Below are 27,240 nucleotides of genomic sequence, written 5' to 3' on the forward strand. Positions count from 1 at the left end.
ATAGATAGATAGATAGATAGATAGATAGATAGATAGATAGATAGATATGGTAGTTACTTTGTGTTTTCTCCAGTAGATCTATAATTTTACTTAAGGTGTATTTTATGTAGGGTGCTTCTTTCAAATGATTATCCTGAGTATTTTGGCTCAAACAAGCTCAAAAATATTTTATTATAGTATACTTCAGAATTAAGAAATGAAGTTCAGAAATGAATTTTCTAATCCTTGCATTGTCATTTTTAGCTATTGTATCATCTTTTACTAGTTCTTGTTGGACCCTTGGAGAAATGTGGCCTCTTTGTAGTTTAGTTGCTAAATCTTGTCCAGTTCTTTGTGACCCCATGCACTGTAGCCCACCAGGCTCCCCTGTTCATGGAGTTTCTCAGACAAGAGTACTAGAGAGGACTGTCATTTCCTTCTGCTGGGAATCTTCCCAACTCAGGGACTGAACCCACGTCTCCTGTATTGGCAGGTGGACTCCTTACCACTGTGCCACAAGAGAAGCATCAGAGAAATGTGGCCTACTTATAGTTAATTACTTACTGATTTCCGTTAGTCTATTATCTTAACTGTTCATTTTAAGAAGAAATCACTTTCAGTATAATTGACGACTCTTAAAAATTTCTTCTATAGTTTAATTATGGTAATTTTTACTTGTTCCAGTTTTGCTATGTTTACCCTCATTTCAAAGCCTAAATTGAATATTTTCAGTCTCAAGTGAGAATTGTACTTACCGTTTTTGTGTCTAATTATTTGCATGGTTAAACATTTTATCATGTGTGTTTTATAAAGAGTATTAGGTGTTATTTCTGACTTCATGAAATTCTGTGTGCATTTAGACTTTCAAAGAATATAACATTAAAGTCTTAGTTATTATATATCATATGCTAGGCTTACTGATTTATTAGTCAAATGATTTCCACAAATTCATAGGATACCAACAATTTTTCATCATGGTGTCATGATTTATATTGCAGTTTAGATTTGTTTTTAAAGAAAAATCACATTTTTCTTGTAATTTTTCTTATTGTAACTTTTCCTATCTTGTAAATTAAGATAAAAGCATTAAAATTAAAAATAGAAATCATAGATTATCTTAACTTTGTTTGGTCACTTACTCCCAACTTAGATTATCTACCTGAAAGCTATTTAAATCAGAACAACTTTGAATGACATAGATATGCTTTAAAATACTGAGTATCAGAAATTGGTTCATATTTAAAGGAGGCTCTTATGTAAATAGTTCTAAATCTGAGAAAATATCTTATTTGCCTTTAGTAACTGAGGAGAAATCTGTGTGAATGGGAATACGTATGTTTCACTTTCCCTGAGAGCGCTGTTCAAAACAACTATCTGGCTTATCTATATTGAAGGTGTTGAGGCCATAGAGGTCAAATTTTCTCAACAAAACTTCATTCAAACTCCAAGTTTGAATAATGATAATTTGATGAAGACTCTGTGTGCTTTTTTACTAGTATAGAATAAAAATGAAGACATGAACTCCGTATTCTTTAACAGTAGCTATCACAAGAATATTCCTTTGACTACTTTCAGAGATTTATTATTTTTTTTTGAATCTGTAGCAAAATCTTAGGATGAAACTACTGATCTTTCAATTTCTTTAACAGTACTTTACTAGAAACACAGATATTCTGTTAGGATAATTTTTCATCAGGCAGACATCAGTTATAATCTGATTACTCTCACTGTAAGCTAATAATAATTTTAATGAGTATATTTTCCAAGTTTAATTTTGGAAAAGAACATTTTATCATTTTCTGATTCACTTCATATTTGGAATATCTTTCAAATTAGATTTCATGTCATCTACTATACTGAATTTGGGGATGAAAAAAGTATGTCTTGACTGATGAAAGAAATGGGAATTCAGATTTTTTGGCTCCTAAGCCCTCATTTTAGCCAGCTTTCTTATTTCCCCTGGTAACTACTTCAAATGAATTCCACCAGCTGTTCTCCGTGTTGATAGGTTATCTATCTCAGAGCCATAGTCTTAATGAAGTTAACTTTCCTTGTAGCATCAGAGGCTCCTTGAAATGCTTGACACAGAGAAAGAACTGTTAAAAGAAAAAATAAAGGAAGCTTTGTCTCAGCAATCTCAAGAACAGAAGGTAATATTTTAATTTTGCTTAGAGTGTGGAAAGAATGTTCTGTTGCCTCAAATAATACTGTAATGTCTAACTGTCTTATCATTTACAGGAAATATTGGAAAAATGTTTGGAGGAAGAAAGGCAAAAAAATAAAGAAGCATTAATATCTGCTGCAAAGGTATTTCTATTTGCAAAGTTTATTGTGAAGTTTAATTCCAATACTTTTTATTAGTTCAATTGTTTTTATGTTTACCCCACCTCAAAGCCTAAAGTGAATGTTGTTGGTCTCAAGTAAGAATTGTTTTTGTTATATTTATGCCTAAGTGTTTACCTGGTATAGACCCATCAGTAATAAATTTCTTTGTAAGTAAGTGGAATTAATAAACTGAGTTTATTAATGGTGTAGTCAGTGCACTTTTAAAATATTTCATTCCAGAAAGTTGAAAATTTTTTTCCTCTTCTGCTGTTTGTATTTTTATTAAACATACATTATATAAGATAATGATATTGAAATGCTTTATATTTAGATTATCAATCATATGTTAAAAACAATATATCTACATAGGCGCAACAACATCCACTTGGTATTTGACAGGTATCACACAAGTATTGAGTATATGTGTTTATTTGTATGTACATATGTGTTTATCAAGGTGTATGATTTTTAAAGCCAATTTTGAAATAAATCATCTAGGTAGTATATGCATAGATTTTAAATATATGTGTGCTAATGTATACATATGTTGACCTGAAATACACCATCAGATATTTGTCCAACAAAAGTACGTTTTTTCATTATTATGAGAGAATTTCAATTTAGGGTCTGCTAGCATGGCAGTTGGCAGTTAAGTTCAGTTCAGTCGCTCAGTCGTGTCCAACTCTTTGCGACCCCATGAATCGCAGCACACCAGGCCTCCCTGTCCATCACCAACTCCCGGAGATCACTCAGATTCACGTCCATCAAGTCAGTGATGCCATCCAGCCATCTCATCCTCTGTCGTCCCCTTCTCCTCCTGCCCCCAATCCCTCCCAGCATCAGAGTCTTTTCCAATGAGTCAACTCTTTGCGTGAGGTGGCCAAAGTACTGGAGTTTCAGCTTTAGCATCATTCCCTCCAAAGAAATCCCAGGGCTGATCTCCTTCAGAATGGACTGGTTGGATCTCCTTGCAGTTCAAGGGACTCTCAAGAGTCTTCTCCAACACCACAGTTCAAAAGCATCAATTCTTCGGCACTCAGCCTTCTTCACAGTCCAAGCCACATACAAATTCCCTTGTGGCAATAAGAATACTTTAATAGAGAGGAAAGGAAGTTGTAAGGGTTGCAGGAAATAGAGAGTTCATGGCTTGTCGTTGGCTGAGTCCCTGGCAGGAAAGAAGAAGGGGTCTTTCTTCTTCCTCTTGGGCTCTACTATAGTTGCAGGGTGTGACGGCTCCCCCTTAAAGGGGTCTTCTGACACTATTTAATTGATGTTTCTGTTTCTGAGGTTTTTTTACATTTTCCCCTTTGATCAAGATCTTTCTCTGAAAATATCACAGATTAAGAACCAGGGTTTCTGGTTTCAGCAAATTTTGTCCATCATTGTCAGAAGGAAAGTGGTGCAGTTTGGAACTATTGCAGTTGCATTCAAGTAAGAAGGAGGGGTAGGAGGGAGACATCTTAGGCAGTTTTTGTCTAAAGTCCACATGTTATCAAGATTGTAGACATCAGAGATCATCTGAAGTGTTATATCATCATCAAGGGTTTGGTGACAAACTTCTAACAAGCCTGGTCTAGGTATCTAGGGAAAGCTATCTCATCAGATGTCATTGACTTCATTTCCAGGAAGTCTTTACTTTCAGGTCACCAGATGATATGCATGACCAGTTGGGGTTCCATGCTTTCTTAAGCTGTGTACTGGAATCCAAGAGTCTATTCCTTGGAGTTTGATAGTGCAGAGGCTAGTTATCAGTGCCTGATAGGGGCCTCTCCAGTGAGGTGGAAGAGCATTCTTCTGGAAGTATGTCTTCCAGTAGGCAAATCTCCAGGTGCAAGTTATGATGCTTAAGGTCATCCTCTCTCAAGGGTATGTTGTGCAAAGGTTTCCTCTACCAAAGCCTAGTTGTTCTTCATGGAAACATGTTCTTCATGGAAACAACCAGGCCTTTGCAATATTGGAGTATCTCCCCTTTTGTCAGTTGAGTCCAAAAAGGCAGGAGCCAAGTGCATTGGATGTCTTGTGACTGTCTTGGAGGGTGAGAGTTTATTGTGATATTTGGAATGATTTAATTGTGCCATGCGAACTCTTTGGTCCTGCATGCCATAACTGAAGATCCCGTATGCCACAACAAGATCAAAGGCCCCACATGTTGTAACTTAGACCAGGTACAGCAAAGTAAATAAATAAATATTTTTTAAGAGGGGTGAGCATTATATGAGTTCCAAAAGGGGTGGACCTGGGATTTAGAAAGAAATTTTGCTAACTGAATCTCAATATGCTATGAGTATATTCAGCTAAGCCAGAGGGATTGAGGGTGGTAAGCACAGTGAACGGCCTACTTTCTCTACCTTGCTTAGATTGAAGAAAGCAAGAAAACCTGATTTTGCAATAAGGAACTCATGGTCTGAGCCGTAGTCAGCTCCAGGTGTTAATTTTGCTGACTGTATAGAGCTTCTCCATCTTTGACTGTAAAGAATATAATCAGTCTGATTTTGGCATTGATTGTCTGGTGATGTCCATGTGTAGGGGTTTCCCTGGTGGCTCAGCCAGTAAAGAATACATCTGTAATCAGGAGACCTGACTTTGATCCCTGGGTCAAGAAGATTCCCTAGAGAAAGAAATGGCTCCCTACTCCAGTATTCTTGCCTGGAGAATTCCATGAACAGAGGAGCCTGGTGGGCTAGAGTCCAAGGGGTTGCAAAGAGTTGTAGGACTGAGGGGCTAACACTTCGGTGTCCATGTGTCGAGTTATCTGTGTTGTTGCAAAAGGCTCTTTGCTATGATCAGTGTGTTCTCTTGACAAACTCTTAATTAGCCTTTACCCTGCTTCGTTCTGTACTCCAAGGCCACATTTACCTGTTGCTCCAAGTATCTCTTGAGTTCTTACTCTTACATTTCAGTCCCCTATGATGAAAAGGATATCTCTTTTTGGTGTTAGTTCTAGAACATCTTGTAGATCTTCATAAAACTGGCCAACTACAGCTTCTTCAGCATTAGTGGTCAGGGCATAGACTTAGATTACTATGATGTTGAATGGCTTGCCTTGGAAATGAACCAAGATCATTCTGTCATTTTTGAGATTGAACCCAAGTACTGCATTTTGGACTTTTTGTTGGCTATGACGGCTACTCCATTTCTTTTAAAGGATTCTTACCCACAGTAGTAGATGGTGCTCTGAATTAAATTCGTCATTCTCATCCATTTTAGTTCACTGATTCCTAATATGTCAATGTTCACTCTTGCCATCTCCTCCTTGACCACATCTAATTTACCTTGATTCACAGACCTGACATTCCAGGTTCTTATGTGATGTTCTTTTTTTTTTTTTAAACAGCTTCAGATTTACTTTTACCACCAGGACCATCCCCAGCTGAGTATCATTCCTCTTTTGGCCCAACCTCTTAATTATTTCTGGAACTATTAATAATTGCCCTTCACTCTCCCCCAGTAGTGTATTGGACACCTTCCAACCTGGAGGATTTATCTTCTGGTGTCATATCTTTTTGCCTTTTCATACTGTTCATGGGGTTCTCACAGCAAGAATATTGGAGTGGTTTGCCATTCCCTCCTCCAGTGGACCACATTTTTTCAAAACTCTTCACTATAACCCATCCATCTTTGGTGTTCATGAAGTTCATTGAGTTACACAAGCCCCTTCACCATGACAAGGCTGTGATCCATTTGTTGGATGATATAGAGAGCAAATGAATTCCAGAAAAACATCTATTTCTTTTCACTGACTACACTAAAGTCTTTGACTGTGTGGATCACAACAAACTAGAAAATTCTTAAAGAGATGAGAATAGCAGACCACTTTACCTGTCCCCTGAGAAACCTGTATGCAGGTCAAGAAGCAATGGACCTGGACATGGTACAACTGACTGGTTCATGGAAAAGGAGAAGACAAGGCTATATATTGTCATCTTGCTTATTTAACTTACATGCAAAATGCCAGGGTAGATGAAGCACAAGCTGGATTCAAGATTGCTGGGAGAAACAGCAATAACCTCCAGTCATGCAGAAGATGCGGCTCTAATGGGAGAGTGAGGAGGCACTAAAGAGCCTCTTGATGAGGTGGAAATGGGACAGTTACAAAGCTGGCTTGAAACTCAACATGAAAAAACTAAGACCATGGCATCCAGTCCCATCACTTCATGGCAAATAGAAGGAGGAAAAGTGGAAACAGTGACAGATTTTCTTTTCTTGGGCTCTAAAATCACTGCATACAGTGACTACAGCCATGAAATTAAGATACTTGCTCCTTGGAAGAAAGCTATGACAAACCTAGACAGTGTATTAAAAAGTGAGGACATCACTTTACTGACAAAAGTCCATATAATCAAAGCTATGGTTTTTCTAGTAGTCACATGTGGATGTGAGAGGCGGACCATACATAAAGAAGGCTGAGGGTTGAAGAACTGTTGCTTTTGATTATGGTGCTGGAGAAGACTCTTGAGAGTCCCTTGGACTTCAAGGAGATCAAACCAGTCAATCCTAAAGGAAATAATTCTAAATATTCACTGAAAGGACTGATTCTGAACCTGAAGCTCCAGTACTTTGGCCACCTGATGTAAAGAGCCAACTCATTGGAAAATACCCTGATGCTGGGAAAGATTGAAGGCAAAAGGAGAAGGTTGCAGCAGAGAATGAGATGATGGACTCAATGGGCATGAGTTTGGACAAACTCCAGCACATAGTGAAGGACAGAGAAGCCTGGCATGCTGCAGTCCATCAAGTCGCAAAGGGTTGGACATGGCTTAGTGACTAAATAGCAACAAACAACAAGCACAGTGAAAATGTTTTAAAACCAGCCAAACATCACAAACTTGTTGAAGTGCATAGCCAGTAAAATGGATTTCTAGATCACTCTGATGTTGGAAATGAGCTCCTCAGGTAGGGACAAACTTTTCTAAAAGTACCTTAGCCACAGAAGAGAGAATATCCTGTCTGTGAGGGGAGGCTTCTTTCAGTCCACTCTGAAATCTATAGACCATGAATAAAAGAAGTTCATTAGAGATCCTCACTATTTGAACCACAGCAAGAGCTGCATTATAGTAATGAGATGGAACCCTGAGACTATGTATGCCTTTGTTGTTGGTTAAGACAGGAAGCGATTCATCCTCAATCATGAAAAATATTTCTCCAAGCCAACTGAAAGGGAGGACTGGGAAGACACCCTGTAGTTCCTCAAAACCCTGCAACTGAGAATTGAAAGGACAAGGGAAAGGCTGATTAGAGGATCGAAAACACTCAAAATACTTAAATTTGTAACAGTCTTTTCCAGTGGCCTGGCTCTTTGCAATTATAGCAGAAACTGGGAAGGTTTTGGTTTCATTTAGAAGTCTTCATTTGCTGGATTTGAAGATTAGGAAACCTGGTATTCTTCTTTTCCAGTGACTCATCTAGAGTGTGAGAGAGCTGGTTTGCTGGATTAATTAAGTCTGAAGTAGACATAGTTTTCCATTCCATCCTCGTTCTTTTTACTAGATGGAAAGAAAGAAGTCCCAGTTCAGCCTATTAATATTACAGAATTCAAAGCTGCCTGGGTGGAATCAACATCTGAAGGATGACCAGAATTTTCTTAAAAGCATTCTGAAGTTGATTATAGTAGTCATAAAAAGGGTCATCCAATTTTTGTGTGCAATCCTGAATTCTGTTTCAATCGACAGGTTTTGGAAAAGCCCCAGGAATTGCTCGATGAAGTCATCTAATGATTGCCTGACCTTTCAGGATTTTCCCAGTTAACGGTTTTCATCCTATGCTGGGCCTGGCCTTAACCAACAAGCATATGAACTAGCTGACATGAGTCAGAGGAACACTGTTGATAAGTTTGAATGATGGTATTAAATTCCTCAGCAAATGTATGAGGATCTTCAGTTTACTTTGAGAAAATATTTTATTATGACTTGCAGTTCAGGTTTAGTTCAGAGAATATAAGAAATTAAAGGTTTAACTTCTGGATCCTCGGAAGGCTTAGTTTTATAAGAAAAGTTCTGAATATTTCAGAGGAAAATGGGGTGGGAAGAGTTTTAGAAAAAAGGGTAAGTTTGATAGGATAATTACTATGGGATATAGAGGAGGCATCAAGGGCATAGAAAAGTGGGAGGAAGACAGTGCCAGAGGCAGAGTCTGGTGGGCAAGAAGATCCAAGGATGAGAAAGATAGTGCTGGGGAAACCAAGGAAGAAGAGCCTGAGGCTTTTGGAACCATTTCATCTTTCTTTAATTGTTTGTTTGCCTCAGTTAATCTTAAAATCTTATTTTGCAGAAAGGCTATTTTCAGCTTTGGATAATGGTGAGAAGTCTTAAGATACCAATCAAAACAGGCATGCCACTCTGTTCTGAAAGGTTTTGAACTGTTGTGATCTAATTCAGTTTTAAGGAAATTAAGTTTAGGAATTTCAAAACTTCCCCATAATGGCCACTGATATTCTAACTTGTCTTTAGTCAGGTCAGTTTTTCTTTTTTTCTTCTCTTTTTTTCAAAAAATGAGCATGAGGAGGATTAGAACTATTGTTTTTAAAGATCAGTTTAGCTGGAGTCCCTGTAGGGAGAGTGACCTCAAAATACTTAGATAAGTGGTATCTCATTTCTCAGAGGATTTTCTCTAGATTAAAAGGATAATTTCAAACAGTTTAACAGCTTGCAGCTCAAACAGCTTGTAAGCTATCACCAGTCAGTTCTAAGGAGACAGCGTGGCCCTGGAAGAACCAGGCCAAAGGCCTTTTCAGTCAATTTCCAGAGAACAGTCCCTTCAAAGAATTGGCCAAAGGATGAAAAACAGATACAGTTTCAGTGAAGAAGTCACTATTCCCAAAGGAACGGACTAAAGGCATTTCCAGCCAGCTTCAATGGAAACAGTCTGAACTCAAAATCAGACTGAAGCACCAAATGCATGCAGAACAAGGCCTTTAGCAGAAATGCAAAACCTTAAAACAGAGTCAATAAAACCTGGAGAGCCTCAAACACAAAGAGGGCATGAACTTAGGATCTAGGAGAAAAGTGTACCTGCAAAACTCCAATCAATGAGAAAGCAGTGAGTGACAGTGGGTTCCACATCTGTTCAGTAGCCCCAGAGCCTTCAGGCATCTTCTCTCATCCCTATGCAGGCCACCAACATGTTGACCTAAAATAAATAGAATGCCAGATATTTCTCCAGCAATGATGCATCTGTTCAGGATTGTCAGGGAATTGCAATTAAGGGTCTACAACCATATTGTGAGCCATGTGCAAGTCCCCATACGGGCAGGGAGGAAGAAGAAAGGGAAGTTGGGAGGGCCATGGTGAACAGAGTCCATGGCATTTCATTGGCTGAGTTCTCACCGGGAAAGTAGAGGAGTCTTGCTTCTTCCTGCTGGGCTCTGCCACGTCACAACATGTTCTATCTTACGGTCTCCTGACACTATTTAATTGAAGTTTCTGTTTACTAATTTTTTTTTTAACACAAATAGAGCACTGAGTGTTGCATTTGAGATTTATATTTAAATTTAGCAAACAAATGTTGAAAGTCTCCTATGTACAAATCACTATGCTGGGGTGGATGTTCAAGGATGACTATGATTGTGTCTTTTTCTTAAAGAATTTACAATCAGATTAGAAAACCTTCCTTATATACTAATAAGGTAAAAAGGAACACATTAAATTATTACGAGTGCATAGATTGTGTTTCCATGTCGCAGTAGTTTTTAATGGTAAATTTCTTTTGAACTGAGCCTTGAAGGATGACTAACATTCTGAATAGTGAGTTGGAATTTTATTCCATAGAGAAGTAGAGACACATTGAAATTTCCAAGTATAGGTGGGTCATAATGGTAACTGATATTAATTTGGGGGAAACTGTAGCAAGAAAGGCCAAACCCTGAGAAGGAATTAACAGAATGTATATGAAGTCTGGGTAAGAGATAGTGAATGGCAGAAAGAACTCAAGTAGCAGTAGTAACTTGGAAAGTAATGAAATAGCCAAATTCTGGAAATAGAAGATGGAATCAACAGTTTGGTATGGATGATACAGGAGTTGGCCAAGTTGTGAACTCCCAGAGTATTCCTTCAGATCCAGAGAAAGGAAGAAGTTCCAAAGAATTGAAAACACTCAGCAGGATGCATAGAAGAATATATGTAGCATGCTGTCATGCAAACCAGGAAAAGAGAGGGCTTTACAAAATCAGAAATAATCAACTATGTAGAACATTGCTTGAGGTCATGAAAATAAGGATTAAAACAAAGAACGAAAAATACCATTTGGTTTAAACAACATGGAAGGCATTGGTGTATACAGTAAGAGAGTGATGAGAAAGAATTGTGAAATAAAGCAGGAGTTAAAAAAATGATGACTGTCAGCTTTAATGGCTTTTGTGAGCTGAAAGCAAGAGAAAAAGTGGTAACTCTCTCAGGAGTGGGAGGCCCATGGACTTTACTGTGTACCAAAATATGATGATTTTCTTGAGGAAAATTCTTAGGCAGCTGTTTGAGTTGCATCCAAAATGGGCTCTTTTTTCATAGAACACCATTTTACTGAATTACTAGGGTTATACAGACTTTAGTATGTGGCAGACACTTTCTCCAAAATAAGCAGAATGAGCCCAACACCTTAAGGGGAAAAAAAAAACCCCAAAACTGACAGTTTTTGTTGCCAATGATAAAATTAGAGATTTAAAACAAAAATTAGAAATTTGGAAGATTTATTTCTACTTTTTAATACTTAAAGACTGTTCTAATGAGATTGATGGTAATATGAAAAATATGACTGGTTTGGTTATAATATTGAAAAATGTGTCAACATCTGAAAGAGATGCATAACTCATTGAATCAATGTTTTCCAAATAAAAAATGTTTAAAAAATCATCTGTAAAGAATTCATTCAGAAGGTAAGAAAAGATTGTAATGTAACAGTACAAGAAGTTCATTGACGTGATTTTATTTTCCTTATTGCAACTTACCTTTAAGAACTACTCTTTGTTAAGTTTTGGTGTGAAATCAGAAAGAATATCCACAGTGATCTCAACTGGATACATTTAGTATGTATAAAATACATTTTATTTTCTACTTCATATCTTTGTGAGGCTGGGTTGTTCTTACACACTTCAGCAAAAAAAATCATGGCAGATTTAATACAGAACTCATATGAGAATCTAAGCTTTCTTCTATTAAGTCAGATAGTCACGAAGTTTGCAGATATTCTTCTAACTTTTTAACTTTGGAAAATTAGTTATTTTCATAAAATTCATTATTAATATATATTTAATGTTATTAATTTTTAATTAATTAGTTAATACGTTTATCTTCTCCTGGTTTGCATATCTAAGGTGGAAAATCTTAATTGTATAACCCATGTAAACAAAAGCTCTTAGAAGTCCTCTATACTTTTTAAGAGTGTAAAGAGGTCCTAAGGCAAAATAGTGTGAAAACTGCTACTTTAAATTAAGGCTTGGTTTCTCTGAAGTTTAGAAATACCATTGAAATAAGTTGGTTATTTGTGTAAAACCAAATAATTGATTTTATTTTACAGCAGTTATTGCATATGAATTAAAAAAAACAATGTCAGAAATAAACCCAGTAAGATCAAAGTTTTGTGTTTTTTAGGTTAACTCCAGTGTGTCTTATTCAAGGAATTACTGTGGTCACTCACTCGGATATTTTTGTTGTGGTCATTATTTGTTTTGAAGCTGGAGAAAGAAGTGGTGAAGGATGCAGTTTTAAAAGCTATAGAAGAAGAAAGAAAACATTTGGAAAATGTCCATGCTGAAGAAAGGGAGTTATGGAAGACTGAGCACGCAAAAGATCAAGAGGAAGTATCTCAGGCAATTCAAAAAGCTATACAAGAGCAGAGAAAAATTAGTCAGGTTAGTAAAATTAGCTCTTTATGAATATTTCCTTCCTTCTAAATTTTCTCAAAGTAACTTTACCATTATTTTATCTTAGTTAAAATCACCTTATTGGGCATAATTATTTTACTTTTGAGTTTAATATTTTAACTGAATAATTTTTAATATATCTGTACTTTTCACTTTTTAATGCTGATAATTTTGCCTTTTTAGTCTATTTTCAAATAAGTCAGAATCCAAATTTATGTTTAATCACTATAACTACATTGTCTCCTCTTTGATATGCTTGTTTTCCTTTTTCACAAACACACATATGCACATAAAATCAAAGAAAATAATATATATGTGTTGAAAACAGTTTAATTAGATTCATCTAATTTGTGTAGCTATATACCTGTGAAAGTGAAAAAGTCGCTCAATCGCATCCGACTCTTTGCGACCCCATGGGCAGTAGTCTGCACCAGGCTCCTCCATCCATGGGATTTTCTAGGCAAGAGTACTGGAGTGGGTTGCCATTTCCTTCTCCAGGGAATCTTCCCAACCCAGAGATGGAACCCAGGTCTCCCGCATTGTAGACAGATGCTTTACCGTCTGAACCCCCAGGGAAGTCCCGGTGGTAGCGAAAGTTACACCTGTAGTTGGTAGTAAAAATAGAACCTCACAAATAACCCCTGTAGTCTCATGAAATACACACACATCAACAAATATGGCCTACATTCAAAATATCTTTTGATTACATTAATGAAGTTAAAAATTCATTAGTTTAATTTTCTGTAATTGAATTTGCATGGTTCTGTTAATACTTGAATTTAGTCATCTCAGGTATGAGATAACTGAATAAATCTTTCCTCCAACAAACATAAAAAGCAAAAAATAACATTCATAGAAGTCTTTGTTTTACATGATTGTTCATTTGACCATGCTTTATAAATGTGACTGAAAGGACTTTTCAGCTTTTGAGAACAAAAACCCAGATTTTCTTATGACTTGTTAATTTTAATGAAGCGCTAGGAAACCGAGTGCTTCTAGTATCTAGGGTCAATGTTATAGTTTTTTTTTTTCTAATGTCACTTAAGTTTGTTCTCAAAAACACAAAATTACCCATTTATTATGAAAATTAAACAGATCTGTCAGTAATATCTATCTATGGTAAGAAAACAGTGTAACAGTAATGTGATAAATTTTATCTTTTTTTCTTTTCTTTTTTCCACTAGCATAATGATTATTTTCTAATTCTTTCTGTAACCTACGTTAGTGTCACAAATTTATACTGTATATATGTTTAATTGTCTGTCAGTTCACTTGGTTGGAATTCTATGCCACTAATGTCAAGATCATTGGTTAAATCCTAATTTGGAAGAGTTTACTTAAAACTTCTTTGTGACCACAGACCACTCCTTTATAACCTCACAAAGATGTGGGCTGTTAGTCACCATGAAATTGGGAAAGATGGCATGAATAAATCAGCACATGTTCATCACCCAGACTAAAAAACATAGAAGAGTACCCTCCTCTGTGAGTTTGTAAGTATTCTTGTCCATAAGAAACATTATAGTATATGATAGATGCTGAAATTTGTTCTCTATAGGCTCAGGGTACCATGAGGACAATCCAGTCATGTCATGAATAAATATATTGTGTTTCTTTTCTTACAAATGGATGCATATTTTGATAAAGAGAAAAAAAGTGTGTGAGTGTGTGTATATGTGTGTATAATCGCCTAGTAGCTGACAGTTGACTAGAGATCTACAACAGAAAGAACAAACAGTGTTGCCAGGTAGCTCCGATAAGTGATGCAGTCCTATCAAATGTGTTCCAAGTTTTCCTTAAACAGCTCACTACTTTTATTCTCACATGGTTGCAGAAAAGACAAAACCAATACAATATTGTAAAGTAAAAAAAAAAAAAATAAAATAAAAAGATAGGATGAGAAAAAAAAAACTACAGTGAAACAACTGGCATTCTCTTAGCCTCTTAAAGCTTCACAGCCCTATTCTAGAAAGTTGACAAATTACTTTTCTTGGGAAGCAGATGGAGCTTATATATCTGTTATGTACTTTACTTACTTAGACCAGCAGGATAAGCCAGTAAGTTGCCATGTTCAAACTTTGGTGTTTTATATTAATAATTGCAAAGACCGCCTGAAATGTTCCAGGGACTGTACTTATTTCTGAGGATACAGTAGTGAAGGAAAAAGAAAAAAATCCCCTTCCTTCTTGTAAAGAAAACTCACAGGAAACTATTAAAGGTGTAATAAAATGTGAAGTAGTGATCAGGGTCATGAAGAAAACTGAAGCTATCTAAGAAGCTAAAAGTGAGGGGACCAATGTATAAATAGTGTAATCAACTAAGGACTTAAGGAGGTAGCATTTGAGCTGAGACCTGCGTTGAAGTGAGGAGTTTACTTTGAGACTAGCTAGGGGAAAAGAGTCAGAGAAGGCAATGGCACCCCACTACAGTACTCTTGCCTAAAAAATCCCATGGATGGAGGAGCCTGGTAGGCTGCAGTCCATGGGATCGCTAAGAGTCGGACACAACTGAGTGACTTCACTTTCACTTTTCACTGTCATGCATTGGAGAAGGAAATGGCAACCCACTCAAGTGTTCTTGCCTGGAGACTCCCAGGGACAGGGGAGCCTGGTGGGCTGCTGTCTATGGGGTCGCACAGAGTCGGACACGACTGAAGCGACTTAGCAGCAGCAGCAGCAGGGAAAAAGAGTATTTCAGGCATGGAGAATAGCAAGTGTAAAGGCTTTGAAGCAGAAAGATGCTTGTGAAAGTGAAAGTTGCTTAGTCGTGCCTGCTGACTCTTTGCGACCACATGAACTATACATACAGTCCATGAAATTCTTGAGGCCAGAATACTGGAGTGGGTAGCCGTTCCCCTCTCCAGGGGATCTCCTCAGCCCAGGGATTGAACCCAGGTCTCCCACATTGCAGGCAGATTCTTTACCAGCTGAGCTACGAGGGAAGCCCAAGATTACTGGAGTGGGTAGCCTATCCCTTCTCTAGCAGATCTTCCTGACCCAGGAATGGAACCAGGGTGTCCTGCATTACAAGTGGACTCTTTACCAACTGAGCTACCAAGGAAAGATGCTTGGTGTAATTAAAACTGTATGGCGCTGCTATGGATATAGATAGATAGAATGACCAATAGAATAACATAGAATACAGAAAGAGACACAAGTTTTTTCTGTAATTTACAAATTTTTAATCTGGGTTCCATAGAAAGGGGCCCTAGACAGTCTGTGAATTTACTGAAATTATGCAAGATTTGTGTATATGTGCAGATTTTTCTGCAGAGATACGCTGTAGCATTTATTAGATTCTCAAGAGTATTGTACTGATTATCCAGACAAGATTAAAAATACAATCATTGTTTAGTATCTGTGAGGAAGTGATGCCAGGGCCCATCATTAATACCAAAATCTGCCAACTCTCAAGTTCTAAAATCAGACCTCACTACCACAGTTCTGCATCTGCAGATTCAAGCAGTCACTGTACGTGTTTACTGAAAAAAGTAATACACGTTTAAGTGGACTCGCAGTTTAAGGCTGGGTTAATCAGGAACAATTGTAATTGCAGCTGGCTGTAATTTTTTCCTGGACTTTTGTCTACTAATATGAATTTCAGATAAATTAAATATTTAAATCTAGAAATTTAATATGTTAGAAAGAAATTGGGCAGATATTGATACTCTTTGAAATGGAGAGTTCAAGCAGGACTTGAGATCATTAGTCTCTGCCAAATATTTTATCCAGAAAGGCAATGAGAATACTAGCAAAAATTGTCATAAAAGTTATAAAATGAAAGTTCCTAAATAGACAAGAAGCACAAAAATTATTCCTAGAGGATGGAGATATATTTTGATTCTCCAGTTTTTATCAACACAACATTGTAATATATACAAAGAAACAGAAAGATGTGCTTATAAACAAGAACTACAGTCCTGCTAACAGTCTACAGAAACTGCATTAATGTTGGACTTAATAAACAAAGACTTTAATCTGCTATTTTAATGTACTAGTATTAGGAGATCCATTGTTAATCATATAAGGCAGAATTGAAATCCCATGTTTATCATAATGCAAAGGAAAAAGAAGTAAAAAAATGAGAAATATAGTGCTTTGAATTATTTTTTAGTTTAAAAACTGAATGGTGATATTTCTTGGTGAAAAGTATACATGGTTTGGTCTTCAGCTTTGAAAAGGCCTGCTAATTTAATGACATGCTTGAGCATATCTAAATGAAATTGTCGTATGTGGCCATGGTCTTTGAAGCCCATTAGAAAACATGGTTTTGTTCTCTTTCTTGGATCCATGAAAGCTGGAACTTGGTATGCTTTTCACATACCAAATTCTTTTTGGATAAGAGGTTTGCCGTTGTAAACTAGCCAAAATTTTATGCCCACCAGCCCTGAAGTCTTTCATCATTAATGAAGTTTGCTTCTTTTCTCTTCCCCTCACACATACCCTAGCCTTCCTTCTTGTAACTAATATGCCTAAAATATGGTCTGGGCCTCTGGGCATATCAGTATATAAAGTGTAGTCAAGCTTGTTCTGATTTTATTCTTTTACTGAAGGCTTTTGCTAATAGTAACCAAATGGAAAATAAAATTGATGCTAGAGCACAAAATTTTATGAATCTTCCATTTTAGGAAACCACTAATTTCCTGTTCCTCACACTTGTTGAAAATAATCCTCAATCTTAGTGTTGATAAATTTCTACCTGATAATCTCTATATGGATTATCAGAAAAATTAATATTATAGTAGATATATAAGTCAGTGAGAGGTAGGTAGGTTAACTGTCACAAAATGAAAGTTGCTCAGTCGTGTCTGACTCTTTGCGACCCCTTGGAATAGTCCATGGAATTTTCCGTGCCAGAATACTGGAGTGTGTAGCCTTTCCTTTCTCCATGGATTGTACCCAGGTCTCCCACCATTGCAGGAGGATTCTTTACCAGCTGAGCCACAGGGAAGCCCACCTGTCATAAAAGAGTATCCTAATTACAGAATAAACCACAATACATACATTCTTGGATTTGGTCTATGTACATTTTTTTCCTACCTTTGACAGGATGAAAATTCACATCAACCTCCAAGTTTGGAAAACATTGCATTCACACTTTAATACTGGCCTTTTAGGGGTTCACTGAACACAAACACAAACGAATTATGGAAATTTTTATTCTATCTTGAGAGAATGCTTCAGACTCTCAGTGGTCAGGACTCCAGTTGGGGTAACATTGGTTTTCACTATATTTCAAAATAAATGGTTTGAAATAAACTTAATTATCCTCTAAAAAAGAATAGAATTTAGATTGATGTTCATATTGCCTTGCCGTTTTCATAATAAGCTCACCACTAGTGAGTTTATCATCAACGTGTAAAGTTTTTCTCAACTAATGTGGCTAATAAGGTGACAGTGTGATTCATATGAGTATCATTGTAAGACTTTGATGTTCTTTATCTGTCTTCTGTCCATGTGTTTGTTGCTGTTTATTTTAGGTCATTAGCTTAAAAACTATTCTTATGGAACTGTTTCTTCATCTTTGCACAAAACAGTAAGATAGTGGTGATGATGGTAGAGATGGTGATAATTCTAACGATATTGGCTATCTTTAATTCAGTTCTAACTATGAGGTACTTTTTAAATTGTTTTACATGTTTGATCTCACTTAAGCCTTAAAACCAACTTATGAGACAAAAACTATCACTCCCATTTTCACATATGCAGAAATTAAACCTCAAGAAGATTATTTAACTTGCTCAAGGCCATAGTAACTTAGATGAGGCAATAGGCCACGTTGAAAATCAGGCAGCCTTCCTCTAGAGGCCTTGTGACTTACTACTGTTCTCTCTCCCAGTGTGCTCATCCTAGAACAAATACAAATACATCTTATTTGTAATTAAATGTATAGGTAATTTTAGTAGGAAAACGTGAGGGAAATTTTTTATGTTTTTATTCATTCAGTAATATTTATTGACCATCTGCCATGTATTGGCACTTTTGGAAGCTATGAGCATATAGCGTTGAATAAGATACCCAAGGTCCCTAGGCACTCATAGAGCGTATATTCAAGTTGAGAATGACCCATGATAATTAAAGTAATTCATTATAGAGATATGGACTTTGAAGAAAAAAAAATGAAGGTTTTGTGTTTGGGTGAGGATAGGTGGTAGGGGAACTTTTAGATATGTAAGTTAGGAAGGAAGCCAGACTCAAAAAAACTTGCATGCTGCATGATTCTACTTACAGGCACACTTTGTTTTATTGTGTTTCACTTTACTTAAGCTTTGTGGATGCTGCATTCTTTACAGACTGAAAGTTTGTAGTACATTTGCATTGAGGAAGTCTATTGGCACTATTTTTCCAGCAACATTTGTTCACTTCATGTCTCTGAGTCACATTTTGTAATTATAATATTTCAGAATTTTTCATTATGTTTCTATTTGTTGGGATCTGTGAACAGTGATCTGTGCTGTTACTATCATTGTTGTTTTGAGGGCACCACAAGCTGCACCTATGTAAGTCAGTGAACTTAGTCTGTAAATTTTGTATGTATTCTGACTGCTCCATCGATGAGCCGTTTCCCTATTCTTCTTCCTCTCCTTGGGCATCCCTATTCCCTGAGACACAACAGTATTGAAGTCAGGCCAATTAATAATTCTTAAATAGTCTCTAAGTATTTAAGTGAAGGGAAGAGTCACACTTCTCTTACTTTAAATCAAAAGCTAAAAATGATTAAGCTTAGTGAGGGGCGTTCTTGCTGAGTTGCCTCAGTGGTGTCCAGCTCTTTGCAACCCTATGAACTGTAGCCAGCCAGGCTTCTCTGTCCATGGGATTCTCCAGGCAAGAATACTCGGGTGGGTTGCCATTCCTTCCCCCAGGGGATCTTCCCAACCCAGGGATCAAAGGCATGTCAAAAGCTGAGACAAAGTAAAAGCTAGGCCTCTAACACCAAAGAGTTAACCAGATTGTAAATGCAAAGAAAAGTTCTTTAGGGAAATGAAAAATGCTACACCAATGAACCCACAAATAAGAAGAAAGCAAAACAGCTTTATTGCTGATATGGAGAACGTTTTTCTGGATAAAATATAAAACCAGCCACAACATTCCTTTACAACAAATCCTAATCCAAAGCACGCCCCTGACTCTGTTCAGTTCTGTGAATGCCAAAGGAGGCAAGGAAGCTGCAGAAGAAAAGTTGGGAACTAGCAGAGGTTGGTTCATGAGGTTTAAGGAAAGAAGCCTCTTTCATAACATAAAAGTGCAAGCTGAAGCAACAAGTGCTGATGTAGAAGCTGAAGCGAGTTATCCAGAAGATCTAGCTCAGATAATTAATGAAGGTGACTGCACCAAATAACAGATTTTTAATGTAGATGAAACAGCTTTGTATTGGAAGAAGATATCATCTAGGACGTTCACAGCTATAGAGAAGAAGTCAGTGCCTGGCTTCAAAGCTTCAAAGTACAGGTGACTCTCTTATTAGAGGCTAATGCAGCTGGTTAAGTTGAAGCCAGTGCTCCTTTGGCCCTGAAAGTCCTCAGGCCCTTCAGAATTATTCCCAATTTACTCTGCCTATGCTTCTTATAAATGGAACAACAAAGCCAGGATTACAGCACATCTGTCAACAACATGGTTTACCAAATATTTTCAGTTCTGTTTCTACTACTCAAAAAAAAAAAAAATTCTTTCAAAATATTACTGCTTTTCGACAATACACCTGTCCACCCATGAGCTCTGATGTACAAAGAGATTAATGGTGTTTTCATGCCTGCTTAACAGAATGTCCATTCTGCAGCCTATGGGTCAAGGAGTAATTTCAACTTTCAACTCTTATAATTTGAGAAATAGAGTCTGTAAGGCTGCAGTAGATACTGATTCTTTTGATGGATCTGAGCAAAGTAAATGGAAAACTTCTGGGAAAATGTCACCATTCTAGATGCCATTAAGAACATTCAGATTCATGGAAGAAGGTCAAAATATCGACATGTAGGAGTTTGGAAGAAGTTGATTTCAACCTTCCTGGATAACTTTGAGGTATTCAAGACTTCAGTGGAGGAAGTAACTGCACATTTGGCTAAAGCAGCGGCAAGGGTTTGTGAGGATTGACTCCAAATTTGTTAGAAGTTCTACTCCAGGTAAAATGTTATCAAACAGTTTTCCAAGTTACAGAGACTATGAAAAGAAGTCAATCAGTGCAGCAAACTTCATTGTTCTGTCTTATTTTAAGAAACTACTGCAGCCACCCCAGCCTTCAGCAGCCACCATCCTGATTAGTCAGAAGTCATCAACCTTGAGGCGAGACCCTCCACCAGCAAAAAGATTAAGACTCTCTGAAAGCTCAGAGAATGTTTAACATTTTTTTAGCAATAAAGCTTTAAACGAAGGCATGTATTACTTAAGACATAATGCTGTTGCACACAATAGACTATAGCAAAGTGTAAACCTAATAACTTTTATATGCTCTGAGAAAAAAGATTTTGTGACTTATTTTTTTCCAATATTCATTTTATGGCCGTGATCTGGACCCAAACCCACAATATCTCCAAGATATGCCTGTATTTAAAATCCTAGAGAAGGCAAAATTAGCTTGAGAGGAAAGAAATCAGTAGCTGATAGGGAAGAGACTTACAGCAGGGGGACATTTGAAGGTGATAAAAATGTTTTAATCATAATTGTAGTGGTGCTTACATTTGATTTGATAGAACCATATCAAATTATGTATTTCATACTGATAATTTTACTCTATGTAAATAATATTTTAATGAAGCTAATTTTTATAAACAAATGACTACCAAGAATAAATTATTGGATAGATAGCAACTTCAGATGGTGACTTCATTTATCCGTACTATGGTGAGAAAGAATTCAGTTTTATGAAGATAACATCTAATTTGTGCACACTAAATTTGAGGTATCTATTCATAATCCAAGAGGAAATATTCAGTAGGCAGTTATAAATATGAGCCTGGAGTTGAGGTGACTTGTCAGGGCTGGAGACCAAAATTTGAGATTAACAAGTATATAAATGATATTTAAAAGCAAAAAAATCTGGACAAGACTTTACATGACATTCTTTTATGGAACTTGGGCCATTTTCTAACTAGAAAGAACTACATTCACTTTAAATTAACTGTGTAATAGTAGAAACAGTCTCACACTCCTGATTTACTGTATCTCAGATGAAATTGGGAAGGTATTAAAGTTATTGATGCTTTCTGTATCACACTATTACTCAGGGTTGATCAACCAGCTCTTCATCTACATTTTCTGGGAAGCTCAGAGCCAGCAGCACAATAGCAACTCCTGCCACCCTCTGCCCAGCTCCTGTCTGGTTTCAGAGGCCACCACTCATTCTGTCTGCTAGTTCTTTGGCAGCTGGTTGAGAAACATCAAGCCTGAAGAACTACTGTCCTGGGAACTATAAACTGCTTGAGTACTGACTGAAGGGCCTGGCTTTGTGAATGTTTTCATTAATTCCAAGATTTAAGTCACTCCACAGCACTCAGATATGTCTTTAATGGAAAGAATTCCAAAAATAAAATTTGTAATTAGCAGCACTTAACATTTTGGCCACTAAGTCTTACTCAAATGTGGAGAGGATAGCATGTGGCAAAGCAAAAAGCAATCAGGCTTAACTTAAGCAACATCATTTACTCCTGAGAAATTCAAGGGGAAAAACAGCTTTTGCTTCCCAATTTACTTCTAGATTTTCTCTGTATTAATATTGACTTTAACTGAGGAGAGAAATGTTAAACTATGACCAAACACATGTGTGGCACATATTTATCCAAATGTACTTGAGAGATGACTTGATTTGATTTGACCTTGTTCATAAAGTAAGACCAAGTCACAGTGTTGATTGTAGACTTGCACTTTTTTTTCCTGGTATATTAAGGAGAAAGCTTATGACTCTGGCTTATTTGATGTTCATATTAAATTAATTCTGTGTTTCTTAAAAATCTTTGTTAAAGCACATTTGTTATTGACACCAAAGTGGGCAAAAAGAGAGTCATTAATTTTGCTGTTCTAGCAAAGTCCTGTAAAAAGACTCCAGTGCATACAGACACTTAAACTATGTCTGACGTTGGAAGCTCTTCATAATAGTTTATAACCACAGCCACAGTAATTTGGGGTTATGTTTTCCCCAGAAACCACAGACATTACAATCAGTGGTTAAATTTTCTTTAAAAAATTTAGCATTGCCACCTGACCCTTCTTTTTAAAAAGGAAATAACGTTTCTATTTTAACTTAGCAAGCCAGATAGTTTCACAACACTGAAATAATTTTTCAGTATTGACTTATTATGTACTGAAATTTGATAGTAACCTAGTTAGGTATAGGTAAAATCTTAATTAGATTTTTAATTGTCATAAGTATTGTATCTAGAGACAAGTGAACAATAGTACATCAGCTTACCTTCTCGTCTCTCAAGGCTTTTTCCTCCTGTTACATTTCCTATTTTATTCAAATAGTGAAATAGCCATCTACCAAGTTAGCCAGTCCAGAGAAGGAACTCCTCCTAAACTTTTCCTCTCTTGTCCCCATTTCACTACCTTTAAATCATTAAATTTTTCCCAATTTTCCTGTTAAATAATCCTTAAACATATACACTTCCTTCCTACCTGCTATCACTGTCTTAATTAGGGTTCTTATTGCTTACCTTGACCTTTTATATACATTTCTTCGTTTCCAGTTTTGTCCCTTTTCAAATTGGAATAATGTCAGTGCCTCCCATAGCCTGTAGAGTATATGTAGAATGATCGACAGATCTTTCAGAACATAAAATATAAATCTTTTAGTGACCTGGTCTCCACATTTCCAGCTCATATTCTGCCACTCTGCTTCACACTTCATGCTTTTTGTACCATCCTACTGGTACACTTACTAGCCTGTTCATGATGTGTGTTAGGCGCTCAGTCGTGTCTGACTCTTTGCGACCCTGTGGACTGTAGCCCATCAGATTCTTATCTCCATGGAATTCTCCAGGCAGGAATACTGGAATGGGCAGCCATTCCCATCTCCAGGATATCAAAACTGGGTCTTTTGCATTGCAGACACATTTTTACCATCTCAGCCACCAGGGAAGCCCCATTTTTGGTACTGGGCCTTGAGTAATTACTGTGCCTTCAGTCTAGAATGCCATTGCTTTCCTAACTTTCAAAACCTTCTCTTGTTAATAACTTAGTTTTTTTTTTTTTAATTCAGTAAATTTCTTTGTCCATTTCTCAGATTAAATCAAGGTTCTTTCCTCTTCATTGGCAGTATTTAACTCTATAGTGCCTAACCATATTATAGTAAAAGGATCTGCTTCTGTGTCTTCTTCATTATATTATCAGCACTTTTAAAGTAGGAATTGAGTCTTGAACAAGCTGCAAGAAGTTGTGAAATGGTTCTGGACCAGCACTGTTTTAGGAGAATCGTTAATCTTTCAAAAATGAACTTGATCTCTGATAATACAATTTGGCTCTCTTAAGAGTTTTGCTTGCTTTTAAATGGAATGTGTTACTAAAAGTAGGATCACCTAAATTAATGCTTTGGCTATTATGATCCCTTTTTAAAAAGTATGCATTAGATTGTCTGTTGGGTGCCAAACTGAGATGATTCCTACTACTATTGAAGTTTAATTAAGCACTCAGAAAGAAATCTGGACAAAAAAAAATAGATAATTAATTTCAGATTCAGAAAAGTTTTTACTTTGAACAACTAGTTTCAATTTGTTGTAAGGTAGTGATGAATTACTGCATGAGTAGTAGTAGGAATTTTTTAGTCACAGTGAAGCACACACTCTCACTGGTCAGATGGAAACAGCACATTCAGTTCCATATACCATGTTTTAAGAGAGACATTTCCAAATCAGAATGGGACTAACTTAAGACATTTATTAGTGCTCCCTCAGCATCTATTCCTCTCTTCCCAAAGTGATACTTTTTATTTCTTAGCCATGTGGTTTAGGTGAGATTTAACCTACTTTCTAATCTAGGCATAAGTCCTTATTTACTTAGGCTAATGATTATATTCCATCCCCATGTTAGAAGGTTCCAAGAATTCACACATATTCTGGGTCAAGCCTATAAGACTACATTTGTGACTTGGATCCTCAAGTACGTAAACACTCTCATTCACAGAAAAAAATGAGAAAATCTTCGGAACTGTAGGTGACCATCTTGGGACTGTATGTGTAGAACTTTTTGTGCAAATGGAGCCAACACCAAAGGCAGAGCTAGGGAGAGAGATCCCCATCACATTGCTGGAACCTGTATTTCTTTTATGTTTTTCTGTGTGAGACTGAATTATTTTTAGACAGTTTGTGCTGAATTTTCTGTTACCTGTGATTGAAATAACTAACTGATTGCCAAATAAATGTGCTAAGTAGCAAATGGGGTTAGATTTGAGTCCTAGCTTGTGACTTGTGTTACCTGGACCAATTTTTAAAAATGGATGAGGCCCCATTTCCTCCAATCCCACTGTAAAGTGGGATTAATAATACCTGCTTTGTAGAGTTGCTGTGAGACCTTTAAAAACATGTCTTTCAAAAAGAATAAAAACATAGATAGATCGATTGTCAAATAAAAATATTGATAGATTATCAAACAGCTTTAGACACCATAAAATATCATGTAGATATTATGTGGTATTGTGGTCAAGTCAGTGACAGAGCAGGAAACTTTGCCATATAGTTTTGAAGGAATTGGAGTACGTAGCTCAGAGAAGAGGAGAATAAAGATATGGGAACATTGTTCACATATTTGAAGGGCTGCAGTGAAGAGTTAATGTTTATTTATTTGAAGAGGGACAGATTAGAAGAAATAGGTGAACAATTTTAAATTTCCCAATATGATAAAAAATCATTATATCACAGGTTACCTAGCAACAGATATATAATTTTTATACAGGACTCTGAAGAAAGGATTAAGTAGGAGACCGAAGAATGTATATATATTGAGAATATCATTTCTGCTGTCCTTTTTCCTGTTATAGAGTCTCTCTGTTCCTGTGTCAATAGGAATTATCAACCCTGCAGATTTGTACCCAGTTACTAACATTGTGTTAACATAATCATTGGAAATTATTCCAGAAATAATTACTATAAAATCTCTTTAAAATATGTTGGAAATTTTTGAAATTGCCACTTTTTAAACATAATTAAGTAGTTTTACTGCTTTAAATCCCCTCTCAAAATGGCTCTGAAGATTAAGTGAAAACCACACATTAGTTTTCTTACTTTAAATACCAAATATCATTGCTTTTTTAGTTTTTAATACTGTTTACAGTATATTTTTCTTAACTCCACTCTTCACACAGACCTCTATTAGGTCACCGAATCTTTAAGCACTGTTGATAAGTTTATAGCCCAGTATAAATTCACTTAGCTTACTTAGCATGTTGCCTGAAACATAAGATTTGTTGTAACTGAGATGACCACTGCTGTTGTTGATACTGTTTATTTTACCATTATTACCACCACCTTTGTAGTTTTAACACCTAGAATAGTAGCATGTATGATAAACAGTTGGACTGTGAAGAAAGCTGAGCGCCGAAGAATTGATGCTTTTGAACTGTGGTGTTGGAGAAGACTCTTAAGAGTCCCTTGGACTACAAGGAGATCCAACCAGTCCATTCTGAAGGAGATCAGCCCTGGGATTTCTTTGGAAGGAATGGTGCTAAAGCTGAAACTCCAGTACTTTGGCCACCTCATGTGAAGAGTTGACTCATTGGAAAAGACTCTGATGCTGGGAGGGATTGGGGGCAGGAGGAGGAGGGGACGACAGAGGATGAGATGGCTGGATGGCATCATCGACTCGACAGACGTGAGTTTGAGTGAACTCCGGGAGTTGGTGATGGACAGGGAGGCCTGGTGTGCTGCGATTCATGGGGTCGCAAAGAGTTGGACACGACTGAGCGACTGAACTGAACTGATGATAAACAGTGAGTGAATGGCTAATTGCTGTGATTACTTCAGGCTGTAGTTTCTAAACTGAATCAGGGTGCCCTGCACTGCAGTGACTTCACAAGGATGCTGCCTGGTATGTTAAGTATTAAAGGGCAACACAGAGAAGACACTTGAGATCTCTTAACTAGCTTGTCAATACTAATGACAGTCTTACATTTCTTTCTATTATTATCATATCATATCTTAGTGAACGAGGGTTTTATCTGTTGCTATGATTAAAAAACAAAACAAAACAGAACAAGTACCATGCAAATATTGTGGAATAGGAAATAAAGTCCAGTCTTAGGTCAAGATTTAAGAAGTTGTATAATGCCTGACATGTACAAATTCCCATAAATAACTATGGTTAATAATGAATTAAAAGTTTTTTTCTTTTCATTTTTTGTATCTTTTCAAATGGCTACTAAGATATGTTCCATTAATAGATGAGACACTTAGGTATTTCTTCTGGCCTAGAGGGCACCATGAACAAAATTACTGAGACAGCCAAACAACTTATGAACTGAAAAAGCCAGGGAAGCTTTAACCTAGGTATACCCACAAGATATACACCTCTTGTGGGGTCCACAAGAGATGTAAGTTATAGTCCCTATGCTTAAGTAGGTTTCTTTGAATTGAGGAAACAAATTCACTCATTTGTTGAAGATTAATTAGGCATTTCTGCTGTGTACCAGGTACTCATTTTGCCAACAGAGTTTCATATAGTCAAAGCTGTGTTTTTTCCAGTAGTCATGTACAGATGTGAGAGCTGGACCATAAAGAAAGCTGAGCACCAAAGAACTGATGCTTCTGAACTGTGGTGCTGGAGAAGACTCTTGAGAGTCCCTTGGACAGTGAGGAGATCAAACCAATCAAACATAAAGGAAACCAACCCTTAATATTCATTGACAGGTCTGATGCTGAAGCTGAAGTGCCAATATTTTGGCCACCTGACCTGATGCTGGGAGAGATTGAAGACAAAAGGAGAAGAGGGTGTCAGAGGATGAGATGATACTGAGGCTGAAGCCCTAATAATTTGGCCACCTGATGGGAAAAGCCGACTCTTTGGAAAAGACCTTAATGCTGCAAAAGAGTGACAGCAGGAGAAGAAGGGGGTGACAGAGGATGAGAATATGAACTGTAATAATTATAATTACTGATTTCAGTGAAAAGC

The 27,240-nt window shown here is 36.8% G+C and overlaps 1 protein-coding gene across 3 annotated transcripts in view; it reads left to right on the top strand.

Moving 5' to 3' along the window:
• Positions 1 to 27,240, top strand: part of LOC120861136 (coiled-coil domain-containing protein 91-like) — a 305,946-nt gene that overhangs the window by 195,564 nt on the left and 83,142 nt on the right. For all 3 annotated transcript variants that reach the window (XM_040236771.1, XM_040236770.1, XM_040236772.1), the window contains 3 exons: positions 2,037 to 2,129; positions 2,218 to 2,286; positions 11,966 to 12,142. In XM_040236771.1, coding sequence (XP_040092705.1) covers positions 2,037 to 2,129; positions 2,218 to 2,286; positions 11,966 to 12,142 — 339 coding nt within the window. The remainder of the gene's footprint in view (positions 1 to 2,036; positions 2,130 to 2,217; positions 2,287 to 11,965; positions 12,143 to 27,240) is intronic.

Source organism: Oryx dammah, unplaced genomic scaffold (genome assembly GCF_014754425.2).
Source record: "Oryx dammah isolate SB20612 unplaced genomic scaffold, SCBI_Odam_1.1 HiC_scaffold_11229, whole genome shotgun sequence".
Taxonomy (NCBI): domain Eukaryota; kingdom Metazoa; phylum Chordata; class Mammalia; order Artiodactyla; family Bovidae; genus Oryx; species Oryx dammah.